The following is a 21,546-nucleotide window of genomic DNA, read 5'->3' as shown; positions in this document are numbered from 1 at the left end:
GGTCAGTGCTGAATCACTGACCGGTGCCCCATGGGTCAGTGCTGAATCACTGACCGGTGCCCCATGGGTCAGTGCTGAATCACTGACCGGTGCCCCATGGGTCAGTGCTGAATCACTGACCGGTGCCCCATGGGTCAGTGCTGAATCGCTGACCGGTGCCCCATGGGTCAGTGCTGAATCACTGACCGGTGCCCCATGGGTCAGTGCTGATCGCTGACCGGTGCTCTGTGGGTCAGTGCTGAATCGCTGACCGGTGCCATTCGCTGACCGGTGCCCAATGGGTCAGTATGATCGCTGACCGGTGCCCAATAGGTCAGTATGATTGCTGACCGGTGCCCAATAGGTCAGTATGATCGCTGACTGGTGCCCCGTGGGTCAGTGCTGGTCATTGACTGGTGCCCCGTGGGTCAGTGCCAATCACTGACCGGTGCCCTGTGGGTCAGTATCAATCGCTGGCCAGTGCCCCGTGGGTCAGTATTAATTGCTAACTGGTGCCCTGTGGGTCAGTATCGATTGCTGACCGGTGCCCCGAGGTTCAGTGCTGGTCGCTGACCAGTGCCCCGTGGGTCAATACTGATCATTGACCGGTGCCCCATGGGTCATTGCTGATCGCTGACCGGTGCCCCGTGGGTCAGTATCGATCGCTGACTGGTGCCCCGTGGGTCAGTATCGATCGCTGACCAGTGCCCCGTTGGTCAGTGCTTATCGCTGACCGGTGCCCCGTGGGTCAGTGCTGATCGCTGACCTGTGTCCCGTGGTTCAGTATCGATCACTGACCGGTGCCCTGCAGGTCAGTATCAATTGCTGATCGGTACCTCGTGGGTCAGTGCTGGTCACTGACCGGTGCCCCGTGGGTCAGTACTGATTATTGACCAGTGCCCCGTGAATCAGTATCGATCGCTGACCGGTGCCCCGTTGGTCAGTGCCGATCGCTGACCGGTGCCCTGTGGGTCAGTGCTGATCACTGACCGGTGCCCCGTTGGTCAGTGCTGATCGCTGACCGGTGCCCCGTGGGTCAGTGCCGATCACTGACCGGTGCCATGTGGGTCAGTGCCGATCGCTGACTGGTGCCCCATGGGTCAGTGCCGATTGCTGACCGGTGTCCCATGGGTCAATGCTGATCGCTGACCGGTGCCCCGTGGGTCAGTGCCGATTGCTGACCGGTGCCCCGTGGGTCAGTGCTGATCGCTGACCGGTGCCCCATGGGTCAGTGCCGATCGCTGACCGGTGCCCCGTGGGTCAGTGTTGAACCCTGACCGGTGCTCAGCATGTTTCCTGTTGTGGTGAGAACCAGCTGAATTGTTTTCTGGTGTGAGCTGGTTAAATAATGGTCAGGAAGATGGGGTTATATATCTGTGTGTGATGTGGGAACTGCTGAGTGCAGATCAGGTGATGGAGCTATTTCTTTGTGAACTGTAAACGTCCTTCAGGCAATCCTGGGCTCGAGGGGTGGAGAGTGCGGATGGGAAAAACCGCACGATTACAAAACATGTTCTCTTTTGTAAATATCCCTCATTCAAAATTTGTCTTTGGTTTAAGGGTCATCGTTGAAGTTTGGAAGGTAATGGTGGAGGATTCAGCTCAGGGTTGTGCGAGCTTGGTTTGTGATTCGGATATGTGGTCTGAGACAGTCCAGGAGCCAAATTGCATTGACCAGTCACAGAGAGGTCCAGGTCTGGTTAGCTACTCCACCCGTCCATCTCCTGTGGCACAGAACTGGAACAGGTTTGGGAGCGCATTCTGCAATGTACAATACAGGCTGTGGCTCTCAGAGAGGCAGCTCAATGTTGGAAATCTGAAATAATAGCAGAAAGCATGAAAAGGAGAAGGTTAAACTTAAGAGTGGTCTTCAGAGAGTAGTGGAGTGGTGGTTTTTGAAATACAATTTCGAGTAGCCGTAGCCTAGTATAATTATGGCTGGCTGTTAATTCTGAGACCCAGACAATGTTTTGGAGTTTGAATCCTGCCATAGCAGATGGTGAAATTTGAACACAGTAAAAATCTGGAATTAAAAGTTTTAATCATGATCATGAAATCGTTATTGATTGTTGGAAAAGCCATTTGGGGAGGAAGCTGCCATCCCTACCTGGTCTGGCCTGCATGTGACTTCAGACCCACAGCAATGTGTTGGACCCTTAGGGGTAATACATACTGGCTTTGTCAGCAGCATTCTCATCCTGTCCTTCCCTGATTCAGAAACTCCCTCGCAGACCCTCTCAGTGGGGATAAACTCGTCCCTATCCCGTTCAGCACCACCCATTCAGATATCTAATCCAATCCCCTTTTCACAAATAAAATCAATACATTTGGAGTGGGTAACTGTATCTCCTCTCAATGGTGTTATGGTCATATGAGTGGATCATGTTAATAAACTGGAAATTGCCCAGTGTTCTCTCATAACAAGTAACTACAATGGGGTGTGTGCTCTCAGGCACCAGGAAATACTCTGTCACTGGACCTGACAGACTGCTCCATCCATGGGAGGGCTGAGTGTGAGAGACAAGAGGACACTGCCCCTCATAAACCCCCCCCCCATGTCCCTTGTTACCCCACCCCCTGATCAAATCTGTATTTCTGTTGTAGGTTGTTGATTTACGGCAAATATTGCAGTCAGATGGAAAATTCCCAAAAGACATTAGATCAACTCCTGTCTTCCCGAGAGGAAATCCGGAGTAAGATTGAGGTAAATAAAACCATAGGCTGTAAGTTGGGGGGGAGGGGGTGCTGAGAGATGATGGAGGGCAATGGAAATAATTCCTAAGTTTGCTCTTCCATCTCTCCCCCGCGGTGGTCTCTCACTGTCTCCGCCAGCCGTCTATGCACGTCCCTACCCCCTCCCCCCTCTGATAGTTCCCCTTCCCCTCCCTATCCAGCCCTGATGCCGTCCCTCTCGTACCCAGTCTGGGAAATGCTAGATCTGGCTGTGACCCTGCAATTCCTCCTCCCACAGCTTCACTGGACACACAGAGAGTGAGAGAGAGAATCAGAGGGGCTCTATTCTGTGTGTTTTTCATTGTGGTCCAGGGATTCATTGCTCTGTTTCCTTTGTGCAGGAGTGCACCCTGAAAGTTCAGGATGGCAAGTTCAAGCTGCAGGATCTGCTGGTGGTGCCCATGCAGCGAGTACTCAAGTATCATCTCTTACTGAAGGTACGTGTCAGCTGGTGCCACTGACCTCTCACACACTGGGTCACAGGTCATAGGTTCACTCAGTCTGGACACACTGACCCCTCGTGTGTAACTGGGAAGAATTTGTGCTGACCAACACGGTGGTCTGTGCCCCACCCACTCGAACCTGTGATGTCATTGAGACTGGGGTCAAACAGCTGAGAGACAGAGATGGTCATCTCAAGTTGATGTTGTTTCTCTCCTAGGAACTGCTGAGCCACTCGAGTGAGCGTCCAGAGAAGCAGCAACTGAAGGAAGCGTTAGAGGCGATGCAGGTCAGCCCAGAGGGTGCAGAATGTGTTCAGAAACCAGATTCTCAAGTTGTTATTCTACATTTAAAGAGACACTGACCTTTCCATCCTAGCCTGAAAATCTTAGATTCACTTCACGGTTTCCACTTGTTACCCATGGCTGTTTTTGTCTGAACCCGTTGTCAACCCTGTAATTGCCCTCCTGAATATGTCCCCTTCCAATTGCCCTGTTTTCACCTCTGCCTTTTTGTGTGTGTAAAAAAAACCTGTGGTCAATCCAAACATGCACAGTCAACTCAACTCACTGTCATACTGCACACTCTCACACCTTGTACTCGCAGTTGTCCCTGCGCTCGCACGCACACACACCCCATTTACTAGGCAATGCTGATATTGGCCTTAGCTCCCTGGCTGGGTGGGTAACTGATGTTGTCCAGCATTCTGTATGAAAACCAGGATGTGATTCTGTGTGCTGCCGATGTGGTGAAGTAGCAAGTGAGGTTTCAGTGCTGCATTTCACAAAGAAACACAACAAACTTGTGGTTAAGGTGCTGTATTTGGGAGACGGGTGCTTCGGACACACAGACAGGATCACGTATTCGATCCATCAGCTTTGGTCAGTGATGGACAAGGTCGCCACCGAGGCCTGGTGCCTGGTACTGCCAGCTGATTGCAATCATTAACTGGTGCATTCCAGAGCTGGGATCAGTCCAGTCTTTACACAAGGAAAGAAAAACTGGTCACAAACTAGACAGCAGCTTCATGTCAGAGGTTAAGTTCAGGATAACTCCGTATCTTGCCAGTGAGAACTGCTCAGGTTGATGTCTGAAGTGATTGTGTGTGTGCATGCATCGGGGAATTTGTGTCAAACGTGATTGTGTGTCTGTGTGTGTGTGTGTGTGTGTCTGTGTGTCTCTGTGTGTGTGTGTCTCTGTGTGTGTGTGTCTCTGTGTGTGTGTCTGTGCGCATGCGCGGTTTGAATATGGATGTATGAGGTGGTGAGGGGGCTGTGTCTGAAGTGATGGCATATGTTGTTATGTTTCAGGATCTGGCGATGTACATCAACGAAGTTAAAAGGGACAACGAAACCCTGAAGAAGATCTCGGAATTCCAGTGTTCAATAGAGAATCTGGTGGGTGCAGAGAGATGGGTGATCGATCAGAGAGTGTGTGACACGGGGAGATGGGTGATCGATCAGAGTGTGTGACACGGGGAGATGGGTGATCGATCAGAGAGTGTGTGACACGGGGAGATGGGTGATATGGGTGATCGATCAGAGAGTGTGTGACACGGGGAGATGGGTGATCGATCAGAGAGTGTGACACGGGGAGATGGGTGATCGATCAGAGTGTGTGTGACACGGGGAGATGGGTGATCGATCAGAGAGTGTGTGACATGGGGAGATGGGTGATCGATCAGAGTGTGTGTGACACGGGGAGATGGGTGATCGATCTGAGAGTGTGTGACACGGGGAGATGGGTGATCGATCAGAGAGTGTGTGACACGGGGAGATGGGTGATCGATCAGAGTGTGTGTGACACGGGGAAATGGGTGATCGATCAGAGAGTGTGTGACACGGGGAGATGGGTGATCGATCAGAGAGTGTGTGACAACAGGAGATGGGTGATCGATCAGAGAGTGTGTGACACGGGGAGATGGGTGATCGATCAGAGAGTGTGTGACACGGGGAGATGGGTGATCGATCAGAGAGTGTGTGACACGGGGAGATGGGTGATCGATCAGAGAGTGTGTGATAAGGGGAGATGGATGATCGATCAGAGAGTGTGTGACACGGGGAGATGGTTGATCGATCAGAGAGTGTGAGATAAGGGGAGATGGGTGATCGATCAGAGAGTGTGAGATAAGGGGAGATGGATGATTGATCAGAGTATGTGTGACACGGGGGTTATGGGAGGGGAGGTGAGAGATCCATCAGCAGTTGTTCTGGGCACAGCCCCTCACTCAAATTGGAAGAAATAAGTTCAGTGGCAGGACAAGATCACTCAATCCTCAGGCTTGTTCAGTCATTCAGTAGGATCATGACTGCCTTGATCATCCTTCATTCATACCTCCCCCCCCCCCCCCCCCCCATCCCATAACCTCGTTGCTTAACAAGAATTGACATACGCCTTCCTTCAAACATATTCAAGCAGTTCTCAATGCCTTTGGAGGAGGAGAGTTCAGAACATTCAGCGAGAAAAATATCTCCATCTCTGTGTCTTTAAATGTGACCTCGGATGTTTAAATAGTCACCTCCTAGTTTTAGATTCTCCCACAGGAAGGAGTATCCGTATCGAGGCAAAATTCAGGAATATTGGAAATCTGAAACTTACTGCAGTGTTAGAGAAACTCAACAGGTCTGGCAGCGTCTGTAGGCAGAGAAACAGAGTTCTTCAGAACTCATTTCTCCACGTCCACTGTGTCAAGCTCCCTCAATATCTTATGTTTGAATCTTACTCTTCTAACCTCGAGCCTGTTGCAAGTGCAGGCTGTCCAAACTTTCCCGTAAGACAGTGTGTCCAGGGATTTGTTGAGTGAGCCTTCTCTGAACCGCTTCCAATGTATTTACATTTTCACCCTCCCTTAAATAAGGAGACCCATACTGAAGGCTGGACTCCTGATGTGATCGCACCAGTGCCCTGTATAACTGAGGCACAGCCTCCTTTTCCAATCCGGTTCCCTTTACAACCAAATAACATTTGATTGGTTTGTTGAATTGCTTATTGTAGTTGCACACGAACATTGTGAATCACGAACGAGGACACCTGGATCCCTCTGCAATCCCACGTCATTTAGATCATCGTTTGTTTATTATTCTGAAAAAATGGACGGTTTTATAATTTTCCACTTGGTATTCCATTTCTCACATTTTTGTGCACTCACCTAACTTATCCATGTGTTGGTGTAGCCTCCTTCGTCGTCTTCAGAACTTAGTTCTTCCTGTTTTTGTCCCATTAGAAAACTTAGTAACTGTGTCGCCATCCCTTCATCCACTGTAAATTGTAAAATGTTGAGGCCCCTGCACACTACTGCAGTTTAACTCCAGTAAGTTGGTTAAACATGATTTCCTTTTCATAAATGCATGTTGGCTCTGCCTGATTACCTTGAACTGATCCAAGTGCTTTGTCATAAGGTCTTTATAATAATTGTTTCAAACATTTTCACTGTGACACATGTTAAACTAACCAGCTAGTATTTTCCTGCCTTTCTCACCTTCTGAATAAAGGAGTTACATTCTCTATCTTCCAATCTAATGGGACTGTCCCTGAATCAAGGGAATTTCGAAAAATTATAACCAATGCATCAGTGATCTTGTAGTCAGTTCATTTCAAACCCTCCAATGGAAGTCCATCAGACCCAGGTGCTTGTCTGTTACACTTCCAACAATTTACTCAGTCCCACAGCCCAGTGTTTGTGACTTTCCTGAGTTTTTCCCTCCATTCCACTTCCTGATTTATTGCTGTTTCTGGGATGTTACTTGTATCCTTTACAGTGAAGACCTGATCAGTGAATGTGCCATCTCATTATTATTATTATTTAATAATATCTCAGTCTGACTTTTGACAGGGCTAAGTTGATAAGTTTGCTGCTAACTCTAATTTGAGATAGCCAAGGATGAGAATTCACCCTGGAATTTTTCTCTTACTCAAATTTAACTATTTCTATCGCTTGGAATTGTCCCATTTATTGTCCGGTGAACTGTCCTGTATTCTGCCATTCACTTCCCCCTCTGCTTTGGTGTTGGACAATTGCAAAGACTAACCCTCTTTGGGCATGTTGGTCATTGGCCTCCTGCTGATTGCAGCCAGAGTTTGATTATTGCCCAGCTCCCACTCAGGTAATGACTGTGGTTCTGATGGAAAGTCCTCTGAGTAACTGTGAGAGATCACTGGGCTGGGGTACATGCAGCATCAGGGCAGGGATGGGGTGATAGCACGAGGGGGAGGGGAAGTGTCTGCAGTTAGGGCATCTGTGGGGTGGGGGTTTCTATGGCTGAGGCGCAGTTGTTTGCCGGAGACCAGAGGGTCTATGCAGGGAGGGGAGGGTGAGTGTGGGGTGGGGAGAGTGGGTGGGTGTGAGGGGAGGGAGGATGAGTGTAGACTGTATTTGGCAAATCAAAGTTTGTCACCCCCTTTGATTTGACAGCACACATCTCTGGAGAATTATGGGAGGCCGAAGATTGACGGTGAATTAAAAGTCTGCTCCATAGTTAACCGAACAAAACAGGATCGGTGAGTGTGTCCCAGGTTAAAGTTCAGTGTGTGTGGGACCGTACCCCAGTGAGAGTCAGTGTGTGCGGGACCGTACCCCAGTGAGAGTCAGTGTGTGAGGGACCGTACCCCAGTGAGAGTCAGTGTGTGAGGGACCGTACCCCAGTGAGAGTCAGTGTGTGTGGGAGCTGTACCCCAGTGAGAGTCAGTGTGTGTGGGACTGTACCCCAGTGAGAGTCAGTGTGTGTGGGACTGTACCCCAGTGAGAGTCAGTGTGTCTCTGTGGGACTGTACCCCAGTGAGAGTCAGTGTGTCTCTGTGGGACTGTACCCCAGTGAGAGTCAGTGTGTCTCTGTGGGACTGTACCCCAGTGAGAGTCAGTGTGTCTCTGTGGGACTGTACCCCAGTGAGAGTCAGTGTGTCTCTGTGGGACTGTACCCCAGTGAGAGTCAGTGTGTCTCTGTGGGACTGTACCCCAGTGAGAGTCAGTGTGTCTCTGTGGGACTGTACCCCAGTGAGAGTCAGTGTGTCTCTGTGGGACTGTACCCCAGTGAGAGTCAGTGTGTCTCTGTGGGACTGTACCCCAGTGAGAGTCAGTGTGTCTCTGTGGGACTGTACCCCAGTGAGAGTCAGTGTGTCTCTGTGGGACTGTACCCCAGTGAGAGTCAGTGTGTCTCTGTGGGACTGTACCCCAGTGAGAGTCAGTGTGTCTCTGTGGGACTGTACCCCAGTGAGAGTCAGTGTGTCTCTGTGGGACTGTACCCCAGTGAGAGTCAGTGTGTCTCTGTGGGACTGTACCCCAGTGAGAGTCAGTGTGTCTCTGTGGGACTGTACCCCAGTGAGAGTCAGTGTGTCTCTGTGGGACTGTACCCCAGTGAGAGTCAGTGTGTCTCTGTGGGACTGTACCCCAGTGAGAGTCAGTGTGTCTCTGTGGGACTGTACCCCAGTGAGAGTCAGTGTGTCTCTGTGGGACTGTACCCCAGTGAGAGTCAGTGTGTCTCTGTGGGACTGTACCCCAGTGAGAGTCAGTGTGTCTCTGTGGGACTGTACCCCAGTGAGAGTCAGTGTGTCTCTGTGGGACTGTACCCCAGTGAGAGTCAGTGTGTCTCTGTGGGACTGTACCCCAGTGAGAGTCAGTGTGTCTCTGTGGGACTGTACCCCAGTGAGAGTCAGTGTGTCTCTGTGGGACTGTACCCCAGTGAGAGTCAGTGTGTCTCTGTGGGACTGTACCCCAGTGAGAGTCAGTGTGTCTCTGTGGGACTGTACCCCAGTGAGAGTCAGTGTGTCTCTGTGGGACTGTACCCCAGTGAGAGTCAGTGTGTCTCTGTGGGACTGTACCCCAGTGAGAGTCAGTGTGTCTCTGTGGGACTGTACCCCAGTGAGAGTCAGTGTGTCTCTGTGGGACTGTACCCCAGTGAGAGTCAGTGTGTCTCTGTGGGACTGTACCCCAGTGAGAGTCAGTGTGTCTCTGTGGGACTGTACCCCAGTGAGAGTCAGTGTGTCTCTGTGGGACTGTACCCCAGTGAGAGTCAGTGTGTCTCTGTGGGACTGTACCCCAGTGAGAGTCAGTGTGTCTCTGTGGGACTGTACCCCAGTGAGAGTCAGTGTGTCTCTGTGGGACTGTACCCCAGTGAGAGTCAGTGTGTCTCTGTGGGACTGTACCCCAGTGAGAGTCAGTGTGTCTCTGTGGGACTGTACCCCAGTGAGAGTCAGTGTGTCTCTGTGGGACTGTACCCCAGTGAGAGTCAGTGTGTCTCTGTGGGACTGTACCCCAGTGAGAGTCAGTGTGTCTCTGTGGGACTGTACCCCAGTGAGAGTCAGTGTGTCTCTGTGGGACTGTACCCCAGTGAGAGTCAGTGTGTCTCTGTGGGACTGTACCCCAGTGAGAGTCAGTGTGTCTCTGTGGGACTGTACCCCAGTGAGAGTCAGTGTGTCTCTGTGGGACTGTACCCCAGTGAGAGTCAGTGTGTCTCTGTGGGACTGTACCCCAGTGAGAGTCAGTGTGTCTCTGTGGGACTGTACCCCAGTGAGAGTCAGTGTGTCTCTGTGGGACTGTACCCCAGTGAGAGTCAGTGTGTCTCTGTGGGACTGTACCCCAGTGAGAGTCAGTGTGTCTCTGTGGGACTGTACCCCAGTGAGAGTCAGTGTGTCTCTGTGGGACTGTACCCCAGTGAGAGTCAGTGTGTCTCTGTGGGACTGTACCCCAGTGAGAGTCAGTGTGTCTCTGTGGGACTGTACCCCAGTGAGAGTCAGTGTGTCTCTGTGGGACTGTACCCCAGTGAGAGTCAGTGTGTCTCTGTGGGACTGTACCCCAGTGAGAGTCAGTGTGTCTCTGTGGGACTGTACCCCAGTGAGAGTCAGTGTGTCTCTGTGGGACTGTACCCCAGTGAGAGTCAGTGTGTCTCTGTGGGACTGTACCCCAGTGAGAGTCAGTGTGTCTCTGTGGGACTGTACCCCAGTGAGAGTCAGTGTGTCTCTGTGGGACTGTACCCCAGTGAGAGTCAGTGTGTCTCTGTGGGACTGTACCCCAGTGAGAGTCAGTGTGTCTCTGTGGGACTGTACCCCAGTGAGAGTCAGTGTGTCTCTGTGGGACTGTACCCCAGTGAGAGTCAGTGTGTCTCTGTGGGACTGTACCCCAGTGAGAGTCAGTGTGTCTCTGTGGGACTGTACCCCAGTGAGAGTCAGTGTGTCTCTGTGGGACTGTACCCCAGTGAGAGTCAGTGTGTCTCTGTGGGACTGTACCCCAGTGAGAGTCAGTGTGTCTCTGTGGGACTGTACCCCAGTGAGAGTCAGTGTGTCTCTGTGGGACTGTACCCCAGTGAGAGTCAGTGTGTCTCTGTGGGACTGTACCCCAGTGAGAGTCAGTGTGTCTCTGTGGGACTGTACCCCAGTGAGAGTCAGTGTGTCTCTGTGGGACTGTACCCCAGTGAGAGTCAGTGTGTCTCTGTGGGACTGTACCCCAGTGAGAGTCAGTGTGTCTCTGTGGGACTGTACCCCAGTGAGAGTCAGTGTGTCTCTGTGGGACTGTACCCCAGTGAGAGTCAGTGTGTCTCTGTGGGACTGTACCCCAGTGAGAGTCAGTGTGTCTCTGTGGGACTGTACCCCAGTGAGAGTCAGTGTGTCTCTGTGGGACTGTACCCCAGTGAGAGTCAGTGTGTCTCTGTGGGACTGTACCCCAGTGAGAGTCAGTGTGTCTCTGTGGGACTGTACCCCAGTGAGAGTCAGTGTGTCTCTGTGGGACTGTACCCCAGTGAGAGTCAGTGTGTCTCTGTGGGACTGTACCCCAGTGAGAGTCAGTGTGTCTCTGTGGGACTGTACCCCAGTGAGAGTCAGTGTGTCTCTGTGGGACTGTACCCCAGTGAGAGTCAGTGTGTCTCTGTGGGACTGTACCCCAGTGAGAGTCAGTGTGTCTCTGTGGGACTGTACCCCAGTGAGAGTCAGTGTGTCTCTGTGGGACTGTACCCCAGTGAGAGTCAGTGTGTCTCTGTGGGACTGTACCCCAGTGAGAGTCAGTGTGTCTCTGTGGGACTGTACCCCAGTGAGAGTCAGTGTGTCTCTGTGGGACTGTACCCCAGTGAGAGTCAGTGTGTCTCTGTGGGACTGTACCCCAGTGAGAGTCAGTGTGTCTCTGTGGGACTGTACCCCAGTGAGAGTCAGTGTGTCTCTGTGGGACTGTACCCCAGTGAGAGTCAGTGTGTCTCTGTGGGACTGTACCCCAGTGAGAGTCAGTGTGTCTCTGTGGGACTGTACCCCAGTGAGAGTCAGTGTGTCTCTGTGGGACTGTACCCCAGTGAGAGTCAGTGTGTCTCTGTGGGACTGTACCCCAGTGAGAGTCAGTGTGTCTCTGTGGGACTGTACCCCAGTGAGAGTCAGTGTGTCTCTGTGGGACTGTACCCCAGTGAGAGTCAGTGTGTCTCTGTGGGACTGTACCCCAGTGAGAGTCAGTGTGTCTCTGTGGGACTGTACCCCAGTGAGAGTCAGTGTGTCTCTGTGGGACTGTACCCCAGTGAGAGTCAGTGTGTCTCTGTGGGACTGTACCCCAGTGAGAGTCAGTGTGTCTCTGTGGGACTGTACCCCAGTGAGAGTCAGTGTGTCTCTGTGGGACTGTACCCCAGTGAGAGTCAGTGTGTCTCTGTGGGACTGTACCCCAGTGAGAGTCAGTGTGTCTCTGTGGGACTGTACCCCAGTGAGAGTCAGTGTGTCTCTGTGGGACTGTACCCCAGTGAGAGTCAGTGTGTCTCTGTGGGACTGTACCCCAGTGAGAGTCAGTGTGTCTCTGTGGGACTGTACCCCAGTGAGAGTCAGTGTGTCTCTGTGGGACTGTACCCCAGTGAGAGTCAGTGTGTCTCTGTGGGACTGTACCCCAGTGAGAGTCAGTGTGTCTCTGTGGGACTGTACCCCAGTGAGAGTCAGTGTGTCTCTGTGGGACTGTACCCCAGTGAGAGTCAGTGTGTCTCTGTGGGACTGTACCCCAGTGAGAGTCAGTGTGTCTCTGTGGGACTGTACCCCAGTGAGAGTCAGTGTGTCTCTGTGGGACTGTACCCCAGTGAGAGTCAGTGTGTCTCTGTGGGACTGTACCCCAGTGAGAGTCAGTGTGTCTCTGTGGGACTGTACCCCAGTGAGAGTCAGTGTGTCTCTGTGGGACTGTACCCCAGTGAGAGTCAGTGTGTCTCTGTGGGACTGTACCCCAGTGAGAGTCAGTGTGTCTCTGTGGGACTGTACCCCAGTGAGAGTCAGTGTGTCTCTGTGGGACTGTACCCCAGTGAGAGTCAGTGTGTCTCTGTGGGACTGTACCCCAGTGAGAGTCAGTGTGTCTCTGTGGGACTGTACCCCAGTGAGAGTCAGTGTGTCTCTGTGGGACTGTACCCCAGTGAGAGTCAGTGTGTCTCTGTGGGACTGTACCCCAGTGAGAGTCAGTGTGTCTCTGTGGGACTGTACCCCAGTGAGAGTCAGTGTGTCTCTGTGGGACTGTACCCCAGTGAGAGTCAGTGTGTCTCTGTGGGACTGTACCCCAGTGAGAGTCAGTGTGTCTCTGTGGGACTGTACCCCAGTGAGAGTCAGTGTGTCTCTGTGGGACTGTACCCCAGTGAGAGTCAGTGTGTCTCTGTGGGACTGTACCCCAGTGAGAGTCAGTGTGTCTCTGTGGGACTGTACCCCAGTGAGAGTCAGTGTGTCTCTGTGGGACTGTACCCCAGTGAGAGTCAGTGTGTCTCTGTGGGACTGTACCCCAGTGAGAGTCAGTGTGTCTCTGTGGGACTGTACCCCAGTGAGAGTCAGTGTGTCTCTGTGGGACTGTACCCCAGTGAGAGTCAGTGTGTCTCTGTGGGACTGTACCCCAGTGAGAGTCAGTGTGTCTCTGTGGGACTGTACCCCAGTGAGAGTCAGTGTGTCTCTGTGGGACTGTACCCCAGTGAGAGTCAGTGTGTCTCTGTGGGACTGTACCCCAGTGAGAGTCAGTGTGTCTCTGTGGGACTGTACCCCAGTGAGAGTCAGTGTGTCTCTGTGGGACTGTACCCCAGTGAGAGTCAGTGTGTCTCTGTGGGACTGTACCCCAGTGAGAGTCAGTGTGTCTCTGTGGGACTGTACCCCAGTGAGAGTCAGTGTGTCTCTGTGGGACTGTACCCCAGTGAGAGTCAGTGTGTCTCTGTGGGACTGTACCCCAGTGAGAGTCAGTGTGTCTCTGTGGGACTGTACCCCAGTGAGAGTCAGTGTGTCTCTGTGGGACTGTACCCCAGTGAGAGTCAGTGTGTCTCTGTGGGACTGTACCCCAGTGAGAGTCAGTGTGTCTCTGTGGGACTGTACCCCAGTGAGAGTCAGTGTGTCTCTGTGGGACTGTACCCCAGTGAGAGTCAGTGTGTCTCTGTGGGACTGTACCCCAGTGAGAGTCAGTGTGTCTCTGTGGGACTGTACCCCAGTGAGAGTCAGTGTGTCTCTGTCTCTGTGTTCCACACTGTGCCTCCCCCCCTCTGGATTACCTCTGTGTTTGTTGGTTCCAGTTCCAATCTAACTGAATTTATCTTAAAATCAACGTTAAAAATTTCTGGCATACAAAGATGGTTTTTCCTGTGTGTGACCTTGCAGTGAATACCATGAGGATGTTTAACCACATGGTACACTGCAATGAGTCCTGACTCTGCCCTCTGTCAGGCTCCTTACCTCCTGCACTGGCTGAAAACTACAAACTCCGCCCAGGGTGGGGCATGTGACTCCAAACCTTGCTGGGCAGCTTCCCGTCAAGGGGTCGACTAACCTGGTCTTATTCAGGAGCTTGCAGAATGTTTGAAGCTGGTGAAATTAGAGGAACCATGAGTGCCATAAATTCCTTTGTCCCAGTTGGTGATCATTCCGGTTTGATTAACCCTGATACTCTGCTCATTAATTTCTCTGCTGTGTTCTTTCATGCCTCCTAGTCTCATGGCAAGATGGTAAGTCACTGTAAGTAAGCTGCTTAGAAATCACTGTGAAAACATTGTAATTATGTACACTGCAGCTTAATGATAAGTGTTAAACCGGTGATAGTTTTGCTGCGGGTTAATGATGAGTGTTAACCTGGTGATAGTTTGCGATTCTGGTTACCAGGTGAATGTTTACTTGCTGATGGTTTGATTAGCACAGGGTATGTAACCTCCTCTGAGTCAGATTGCAATGGTTTACACAGAGATTTACACAGAGAACAAACTGAAAACCAAGTGAAAGATACAGTGCGCGTTCACCTGGACCCAGCACTAAGCGAATATTAGGAACTCTTCACGCAACGGGGCAAATCGAGGAGGGTCATCTTACCTGAAGTCATCCTTGAGAATACAAAGGATAACATGAATTTGCAACTGCTGGGCTCGGGAGAGGAGACCAGGAGAGAGAATGGGTCGTGGTTGTCAGGGCGTTGAGGTGACTGGAGTAGGGACACTGATGGGAAGCTCCATCAGGAAAGAATGCAAATGGGGATCGCATCAAAACTGGGGAAAGTTCCACTGTGAATATTGACAATTCGGCATGAAGTTTAACTCTTGATGGACGTCAGGCAAATGCAGGTTATTCTGCCCCTCAGGTGGTGAATTGCCCTTTGCATGTGACCTGATTTATGGAAGCGGTGCGTCTGATATTGCTCCTGTGTGTTTATAACCTCCAGAGGTTTTCTGTTTGTGTATTTCAGTGGTCCTACGCCTTTTATTTAATTCACCTCCAGGGGAAACAGGGATTCCAGCTGTTCTGTAAAACTGAGGAGATGAAGAGGAAGTGGATGGAGCAGTTTGAAATGGCAATGTGAGTCCTTTATTTCAGTGGCCCACTCCTGAGATGTGACTCTGGAGCACAGGTCGCATGCTGACTGCTGTACTTGTTCCAAACTGAAATTTTAGTTTCTGGGCAACTTGGCAAGTATCATGCCATTACTCCCAGCAACCAGAATATGTTCCTTTCTCCTGAAGCAACATGTGTAGTTGATAACAGTGAACTGGAAAATTTGTGAAAGGTGGAGTTCAGTCTGAGATGATCCAATCAGAACAACAGATGGATCACCTCGCCCGAAACATCTCAATCCCAGGACGTCCCTCTCTCCACCATGTCTCTGTAATAACTACAACATCATTGTTATATTTATTAATCAGAGCTCTAAGTTTATCTGCCTTCCCTGTCAAACTCCTCCCATTAAAACAAATACACCTCAGACCACTAGGCCCCCTGTGTTCAGTAACCTCTCCCTGTCTGATCTTCCTCTTTGACTTACTGGGTCTTGGTCTCTGAGTCCTCCTTGGTCATTTCACTTGCTGACCTGGTGTTGTGGTTCCCACCCCCATGTCACACTAACTTAAACCCTGCCGAGTTATATTCGGAGGTATCAGCCTTGAAGGTAGTAGGTCCAGATTCACCAGAACGATTCCATGTATTAAATAAAGTTACATAATGCGGACACTTTGAATATTTCTAGAAAAATGTCTTTCTTACTAAAGTGCTATATAACATATTTATCCATGTTAAAATTACTTTGCTAATTAGATGCCCATGTTTATTGATAAATTTTGCTATTTGTTTCAGCACTTAGTATTGACTCAACAACAGAAGTTGCTGGAAAAGCTCAGCACATCTGTGAAGAGAAATCAGAGTTAATGTTTCAGGTCTGGTGAACTTTCCTGTGAACCCTCACCAGACCCGAAATGGTAACTTTGATTTCTCTTCACAGATGCTGCCGGACCTGTTGATCTTTTCCAGCAACTTCTGATTTTGTTTCTGATTTACTGCATCCGCAGTTCCTTTGGTTTTTACTCACTATCACCTGTTCCCTCGATTTAGAGTAATCAGAAAATGTAGAGGTTGTGAAATAAAAACAAAGATAGCTGGAGAAACTCAACAGGTCAGTCTGCATCTGGAGAGAAAATAGAATTGATGTTTTGAGTCCAGAGACTGTTCTAGCACAGTGGCTCAGTGGTTAGCGCTGCTGCCTCACAGCACCAGGGACCCAGGTTTGATTCCAGCCTTGGGCGACTGTGTGGAGTTTGCACATTCTCCCCGTGTCTGCGTGGGTTTCCTCCGGGTGCTCCGGTTTCCTCCCACAGTCCAAAGATGTGCAGGTCAGGTGAATTGGCCATGCTAAATTGCCCATAGTGTTAGGTACATTAGTCAGAGGGAAATGGGTCTGGGTGGGTTACTCTGCAGAGGGTCTGTGTGGACTGGTTGGGCTGAAGAGCCTGTTTCCACACTGTAGGGAATCTAATCTAGTCTAATCTTCAGAACTGAAGGGTCACTGGACTCAAAACATTAATTTTGTTCCTCTCCCCACAGATGCTGCCAGACCTGCTGAGTTTCTCCAGCATTTTCTTTGTTAGTTTTTTGAAGTTGAAGTTAGTAATTAGATTGGAAACAAGTCCCAGAACTGATCCTTGAGAGATTCCATTTCCAACCGTTTACCATCTTTGCTTGCAGTTTTGCATTTATCTAGCTGCCTATTTCTGGTATTTGCTCCTGATCTGTATACTCAGACTGTATTCATTAGTTTGTGATGTGGTACATTATCAGAAGAGTTACACCTACAATATTACCTTCCTTCAGCCTCTCTGTTGCCTTTTGAAAGAACTCAGTCGATTAGTCAAATAAAAGATCCCTTTTTGCAGTCCATGCTCACTATTGATTGTTATCTCACTAACCTCACTAACCTCACCTCATTAACCTGCCCCCTACGGTGTCTCGCTTGTCTGTTTGTCACCTCATTTGACCACTGTCACTTGTAATGCCTGGCTTAGGGTAATGCACTGGAAAGTAAGCCTCATGATTCTCCAGGTTGTCTTGTGTGGTGGGGCAGGTCTGAAGAGCGGAGTGGCCAACTCTTGTTTGTATGTTTTAACACAAACTCAGCAGGATCACCCCATTCTTTAATGACATTTGCCCCAGCGTGGCCTGTAACAACTGGATTTCTCCCTTCTCTCTCTCTCTCTCTCTCTCTCTCTCTCTCTCTCCCTCTCTCTCTCTCTGTCTCTCTCCACTGTTTGTTGTAAAGCTGGTGTATCTTTCTTTATCGGGGAAGGTCAGAGCAGGGCTGTACCAATGGGTTATTTGAGATGATTAGACCGTTCAGTAGGATGGATGGGGTGTTACTATTTATTCTGGTTGAGGGGTGTGACAGGGTGTATTTAAGAGCGATGGTGTGCGGCCTTCAAGCCCAAACTATTCCGGGATGAACTCAGGAAGTATTTCTTCACACATAGGAGTGGGAATCCGAATTCTTCTAGAGATCGGGACTGCTGGGCAGCGGGTGTGGGGGGGAAGGGGGCCTTCTGTTCCGCAATCGGTCAATAAACACTAGCATTCAGTCTGGTTCTTTAAGACTTCACACTTTATTTCTTATACGGCCAGGCACAGATCGTTCAGAAACACAGAGGTTAAACACTCCCGTGTTCCTCAGAGGAGCTGTGCACATGGCTTAAAACAAAGACATTTTTATGCTTTTCTTAAAGAGAGATACAGGCCATAATCGTACATAATTACCAACTAATTAACTGAATGGTTTTATTGACAGCTACTCAGTCCAATGATATTTCCTGGGAACCAACTTTGTTTTCCAACATTCAATATTTTTATCTCACAAACCTAGTTTCTGCACCTGTACTTGAAGATCAGTTAGGATGGCCAGTAATGTCTTATCTAGTCTAGTTATTTCTACGCTGTAAAGGAAGCACTGTCTGGTAATCTCTGTAGAGTCAGACTGTGGTCATGTCAATTATGCAGCTTTAGCAGGTTAAAAGCCATTTTATGCAGCTTTAAGCAGAATTGTCAATTTGCAACTGAGAAGCCATTTTGTCATGTTATTTGCATTAAAAAGCCATTTTATTGCTGCATATGTTAGTAAGAGCATGTATTAAATGGTTGTTTTGACTACAACTAGTTACTTCAGCCTGTATTCAGATTTCAGATCCTCACATCCCCAGAAAAAATAGTGAAGTAATTAAAAATTCCTGTGGCCAGTGAAAACTCTTACTATGAAGATTGTTAGATGGACTGAATGGTCGCCTCATGTCAGTATATCACCGAGTGGTGGGGCTGAATGGTGTCCTCCTTTCTGCTGTGTACTGCAGTAAAACACTGTCATGCTATTGAATCCTGTTGAGCCCGGCTTCAGTCTGAAGCCTTACAGTGACAGCTGTAGCTCTGTCTACCCCTGGATGCTGCTGGGTTATGGGTTAGTGTTAGGGCTAGGATTGCTGTGTGCGTGAGGGTATTCACTCACTCCAGTGAGTACGAATATCACAAAACCAGGCTCAGTGTGAAGAGGGTAACAATACCAACAGTTTCGATAATAGGCTTAAGGAGTAGTGCTAGCTTTGACAGTTGTCTCCGTTAAATTCCTTTCTTTTTCAGGTCAAACATTAAACCTGAGAAAGCGACAGCAAATTACCACAACTTCCAAATGACGACTTTTGACAAATTCACCAACTGCAAGGCATGTCGGATGTTGCTGAGGTAACGGCAGGTGCTCTCAGTCCATACCCCTGAAGAAATTCTCTGTGTACTTTTATCACCAGTCCACCTTCTCAGTGAATAGCTGAGTGATGTGGGTAGGGATGAGTTACAGACGGTCACACCATGTGGACAGGGGTGGGGACAGGAGATGTAAAAGTATTAAAAGTAAAATGTATTATGTTTGATTGAAAGGAAAGTTTAGCATATGTCGTGATGGATCATCCGTGTTTTAGGAAGACACGTGTGCCCGGCTTGAGGCTGACTTGTTTGGTCACTCACGCACAAACCACACTTTCTCCTCCATCTCTGATGGGCTTTCTGTATTTTCTGTTTGTACTTCAGTCCCTTAGTTAAATGTTCTTTTGTACTTTTTCCCCACAGAGGGATCTTTTTCCAGGGCTACGTTTGTTCCAACTGTGGTGCTGGAGCCCATAAAGAATGCCTGGAGACTGCAGCACAATGCAAGCTCAGTACGTAAAGCACAGCCACTACATCCCCCTGTACCCACCCTGTGCAGGAAACATGGAGAACTGTCCTGCAGGTTCTACACACCAGACTAATGCTAACCACATTCTCCATATCTGGAGAGAGAATCCGCTAAGTTTAAAACAGTAATCCATCTGTACTGACACATGGGCTATTTACTGCGGTTTGTTTTTGGTAAAGTCACTGGATTAGTAATCCAGAGCCCAGGCTAATGTTCTGGGAACACAGCTTTGAATTTAACCACGGCTGATGGCAGAATTTGAATTGAATTAATTGAATGATGGTTCATCTAATGGTGACAATGAAATCATTTTCGCTTGTTGGAAAAACCCATCTAGTTTACTAAAACCCTTAAGGGAAGGAAATCTGCCATCCTTACTCATTCTGGTTTACATGTGATTCTAGACCCAGAGCAATGTAGTTGACCCTGAACTCTGTCCTAAAAAGGCCAAGCAAGCTCCTCAGTGATATTAAATCTGTAACAAAGTCAGTAGTAAGAACAAACCACCCAGCGTTAACCTGAGCACTGGAAATGACAACAGTAACACAGCCCTATTGACCCTCAGATCCTCCTTAGTTGGGAGTTGTACCAAAATTGAACATAAGAACCAGAAGTAGGAGTTTTGTTTCCTTAATCATTTGTGGGATAGAACATAGAAGAATACAGCGCAGTACAGACCCTTTGGCCCTCGATGTTGCGCCGATCCAAGCCCACCTAACCTACACTAGCCCACTATCCTCCAATAATGTTAGGAGGCTGCTTAATGTAACTCAAGCTGGTCAACAATAGCCAATGCAGGGATTGATGATTTCTCTATGTATACCTCTATCAAGTCACCCCAAACCTTCTTTTCTCCAATGAAAACAACCCCAAGTGCCTCAGCCTTTCCTCATACGATCTTCCTACCATACCAGGCAACATCCTGGTAAACCTCCTCTGCACCCGTTCCAGTGCCTCCACATCCTTCTTATAGTATGGCGACCAAAACTGCACACAATACTCCAGATGCGGCCGCACCAGAGTCTTATACAACTGCAACATGACCTCAGTACTCCGGAACTCAATTCCTCTACCAATAAAAGCCAGTACGCCATATGCCTTCTTCACCGCACTATTTACCTGGGTGGCAACTTTCAATGTGGGTGTTGGTTGGCCAGCTTGTATTACCTGTCCCAAGTTGCCCTTGAGAAGGTGGTGATGAGCTGTTGCCTTGGACCGCCACAGTCCACGTGCTGTGGGTTTACCCACAATGCAGTCGGGGAGGGATTCCCGGTTTTCACCCATCCAACAGTGCAGGAATGGTGAGATATTGCCAATTCAGGATGGTCAGTGGCTCGGAGGGGAACTTGCAGGTGGTGCTGTTCTCATGTATCTGCTGTTCTAGTCTTTCTAGATGGAAGTGGTCATACGTTTGGAAGGTGCTGATTAAGGATTTATGATGAATTTCTGCAGTGTATCTTATGGATAGTACACACTGCCATTACTGAGTGTCCATGATTGAGGGAGTTCATGTTTGTGAATGTTCTGCCAATCAAGCAGGATGTTTTGTTCTGGATAGTACTGAGCTTCTTAAATATTGTTGGAGCTGCACCCATCAGGCAAGTGGGAGTATTCCACCACGAACCTGATAGTTCCTTGGAGATGATGAACAGACTTTGCAGAGTCAGGAGGGATGTAATGCTAGCTGCAGTTTTTCTAACTTCTGACCTGCTCTTGTAGCCACCAAGTTTAAGTGATGAGTCCAGGTGAGATTTAGGTCAATGATAATCGCACCTCCCTCCCACCCAAACATGTTGATAGTTGGAGATTCACTGCATTCTGTCTAATTGGAGATGGTCATAGTCTGGCATTTGTGCGGTACGAATGTTACTTGCCACTTGCCATTCACACGCATCAAGCTGTGGACATGGACTGCTTCAGTGTCTGAGGAGTTGCAAATGGTGCTGAATATTGTGCAATCATCAGCAAACATCCCCACTTCTGACCTTTATGAAAGAGGGAAGGTCACTGCTGAAGCAGCTGAAGATGGTTGGACCTAGGACACTACCCTGAGGAACTCCTGGAGCTGAGATGACTGACCTCCAATAACCACAACCATCTTCTTATCTGCCAGGTGTGACTCCAACCAGCAGATAGTTTACCCCGATACCTATTGATTCCAGTTTTGCTCGGGCTCCTTGATGCCACACTAAGTTGAGTGTGACCTCCCCTCTGGAATTCAGCTCCTTTGTCCATCTTTGAACCAAGGCTGGAATGACCCTGGGGTAATCCCAAACTGGGTGTTACTGAGCAGGTTATTGGTGAGCAGGTGCTGCTTGATAGCACTGTTGATGACACCTTCCATCACTTTACTGATGATCGAGAGCAGACTGACGGGGTGGTTTCATTTGTCTTTTATGTAGAGGACATCCCTGGGCAATTTTTCCACATTGTCGGATAGATGCAAGTGTTGTAACTGTACTGAAACAGCTTGGCTAGGG

The 21,546-nt window shown here is 49.3% G+C and overlaps 1 protein-coding gene across 1 annotated transcript in view; it reads left to right on the top strand.

Moving 5' to 3' along the window:
• Nucleotides 1-21,546, top strand: part of vav2 (vav 2 guanine nucleotide exchange factor) — a 182,154-nt gene that overhangs the window by 110,582 nt on the left and 50,026 nt on the right. The window contains exons 9-18 of the mRNA XM_043675434.1: nucleotides 2,584-2,683; nucleotides 3,054-3,149; nucleotides 3,374-3,442; nucleotides 4,464-4,550; nucleotides 7,565-7,650; nucleotides 13,822-13,906; nucleotides 14,040-14,054; nucleotides 14,783-14,892; nucleotides 18,478-18,579; nucleotides 18,961-19,049. Of these exons, the coding sequence (XP_043531369.1) occupies nucleotides 2,584-2,683; nucleotides 3,054-3,149; nucleotides 3,374-3,442; nucleotides 4,464-4,550; nucleotides 7,565-7,650; nucleotides 13,822-13,906; nucleotides 14,040-14,054; nucleotides 14,783-14,892; nucleotides 18,478-18,579; nucleotides 18,961-19,049 (839 nt within the window). The remainder of the gene's footprint in view (nucleotides 1-2,583; nucleotides 2,684-3,053; nucleotides 3,150-3,373; nucleotides 3,443-4,463; nucleotides 4,551-7,564; nucleotides 7,651-13,821; nucleotides 13,907-14,039; nucleotides 14,055-14,782; nucleotides 14,893-18,477; nucleotides 18,580-18,960; nucleotides 19,050-21,546) is intronic.

This window comes from Chiloscyllium plagiosum, chromosome 3 (genome assembly GCF_004010195.1).
Source record: "Chiloscyllium plagiosum isolate BGI_BamShark_2017 chromosome 3, ASM401019v2, whole genome shotgun sequence".
In the NCBI taxonomy this organism is placed as follows: Eukaryota; Metazoa; Chordata; class Chondrichthyes; order Orectolobiformes; family Hemiscylliidae; genus Chiloscyllium; species Chiloscyllium plagiosum.
Note: the sequence above shows the minus strand (reverse complement) of the source record. Positions and strands in the feature narration are given on the sequence as shown.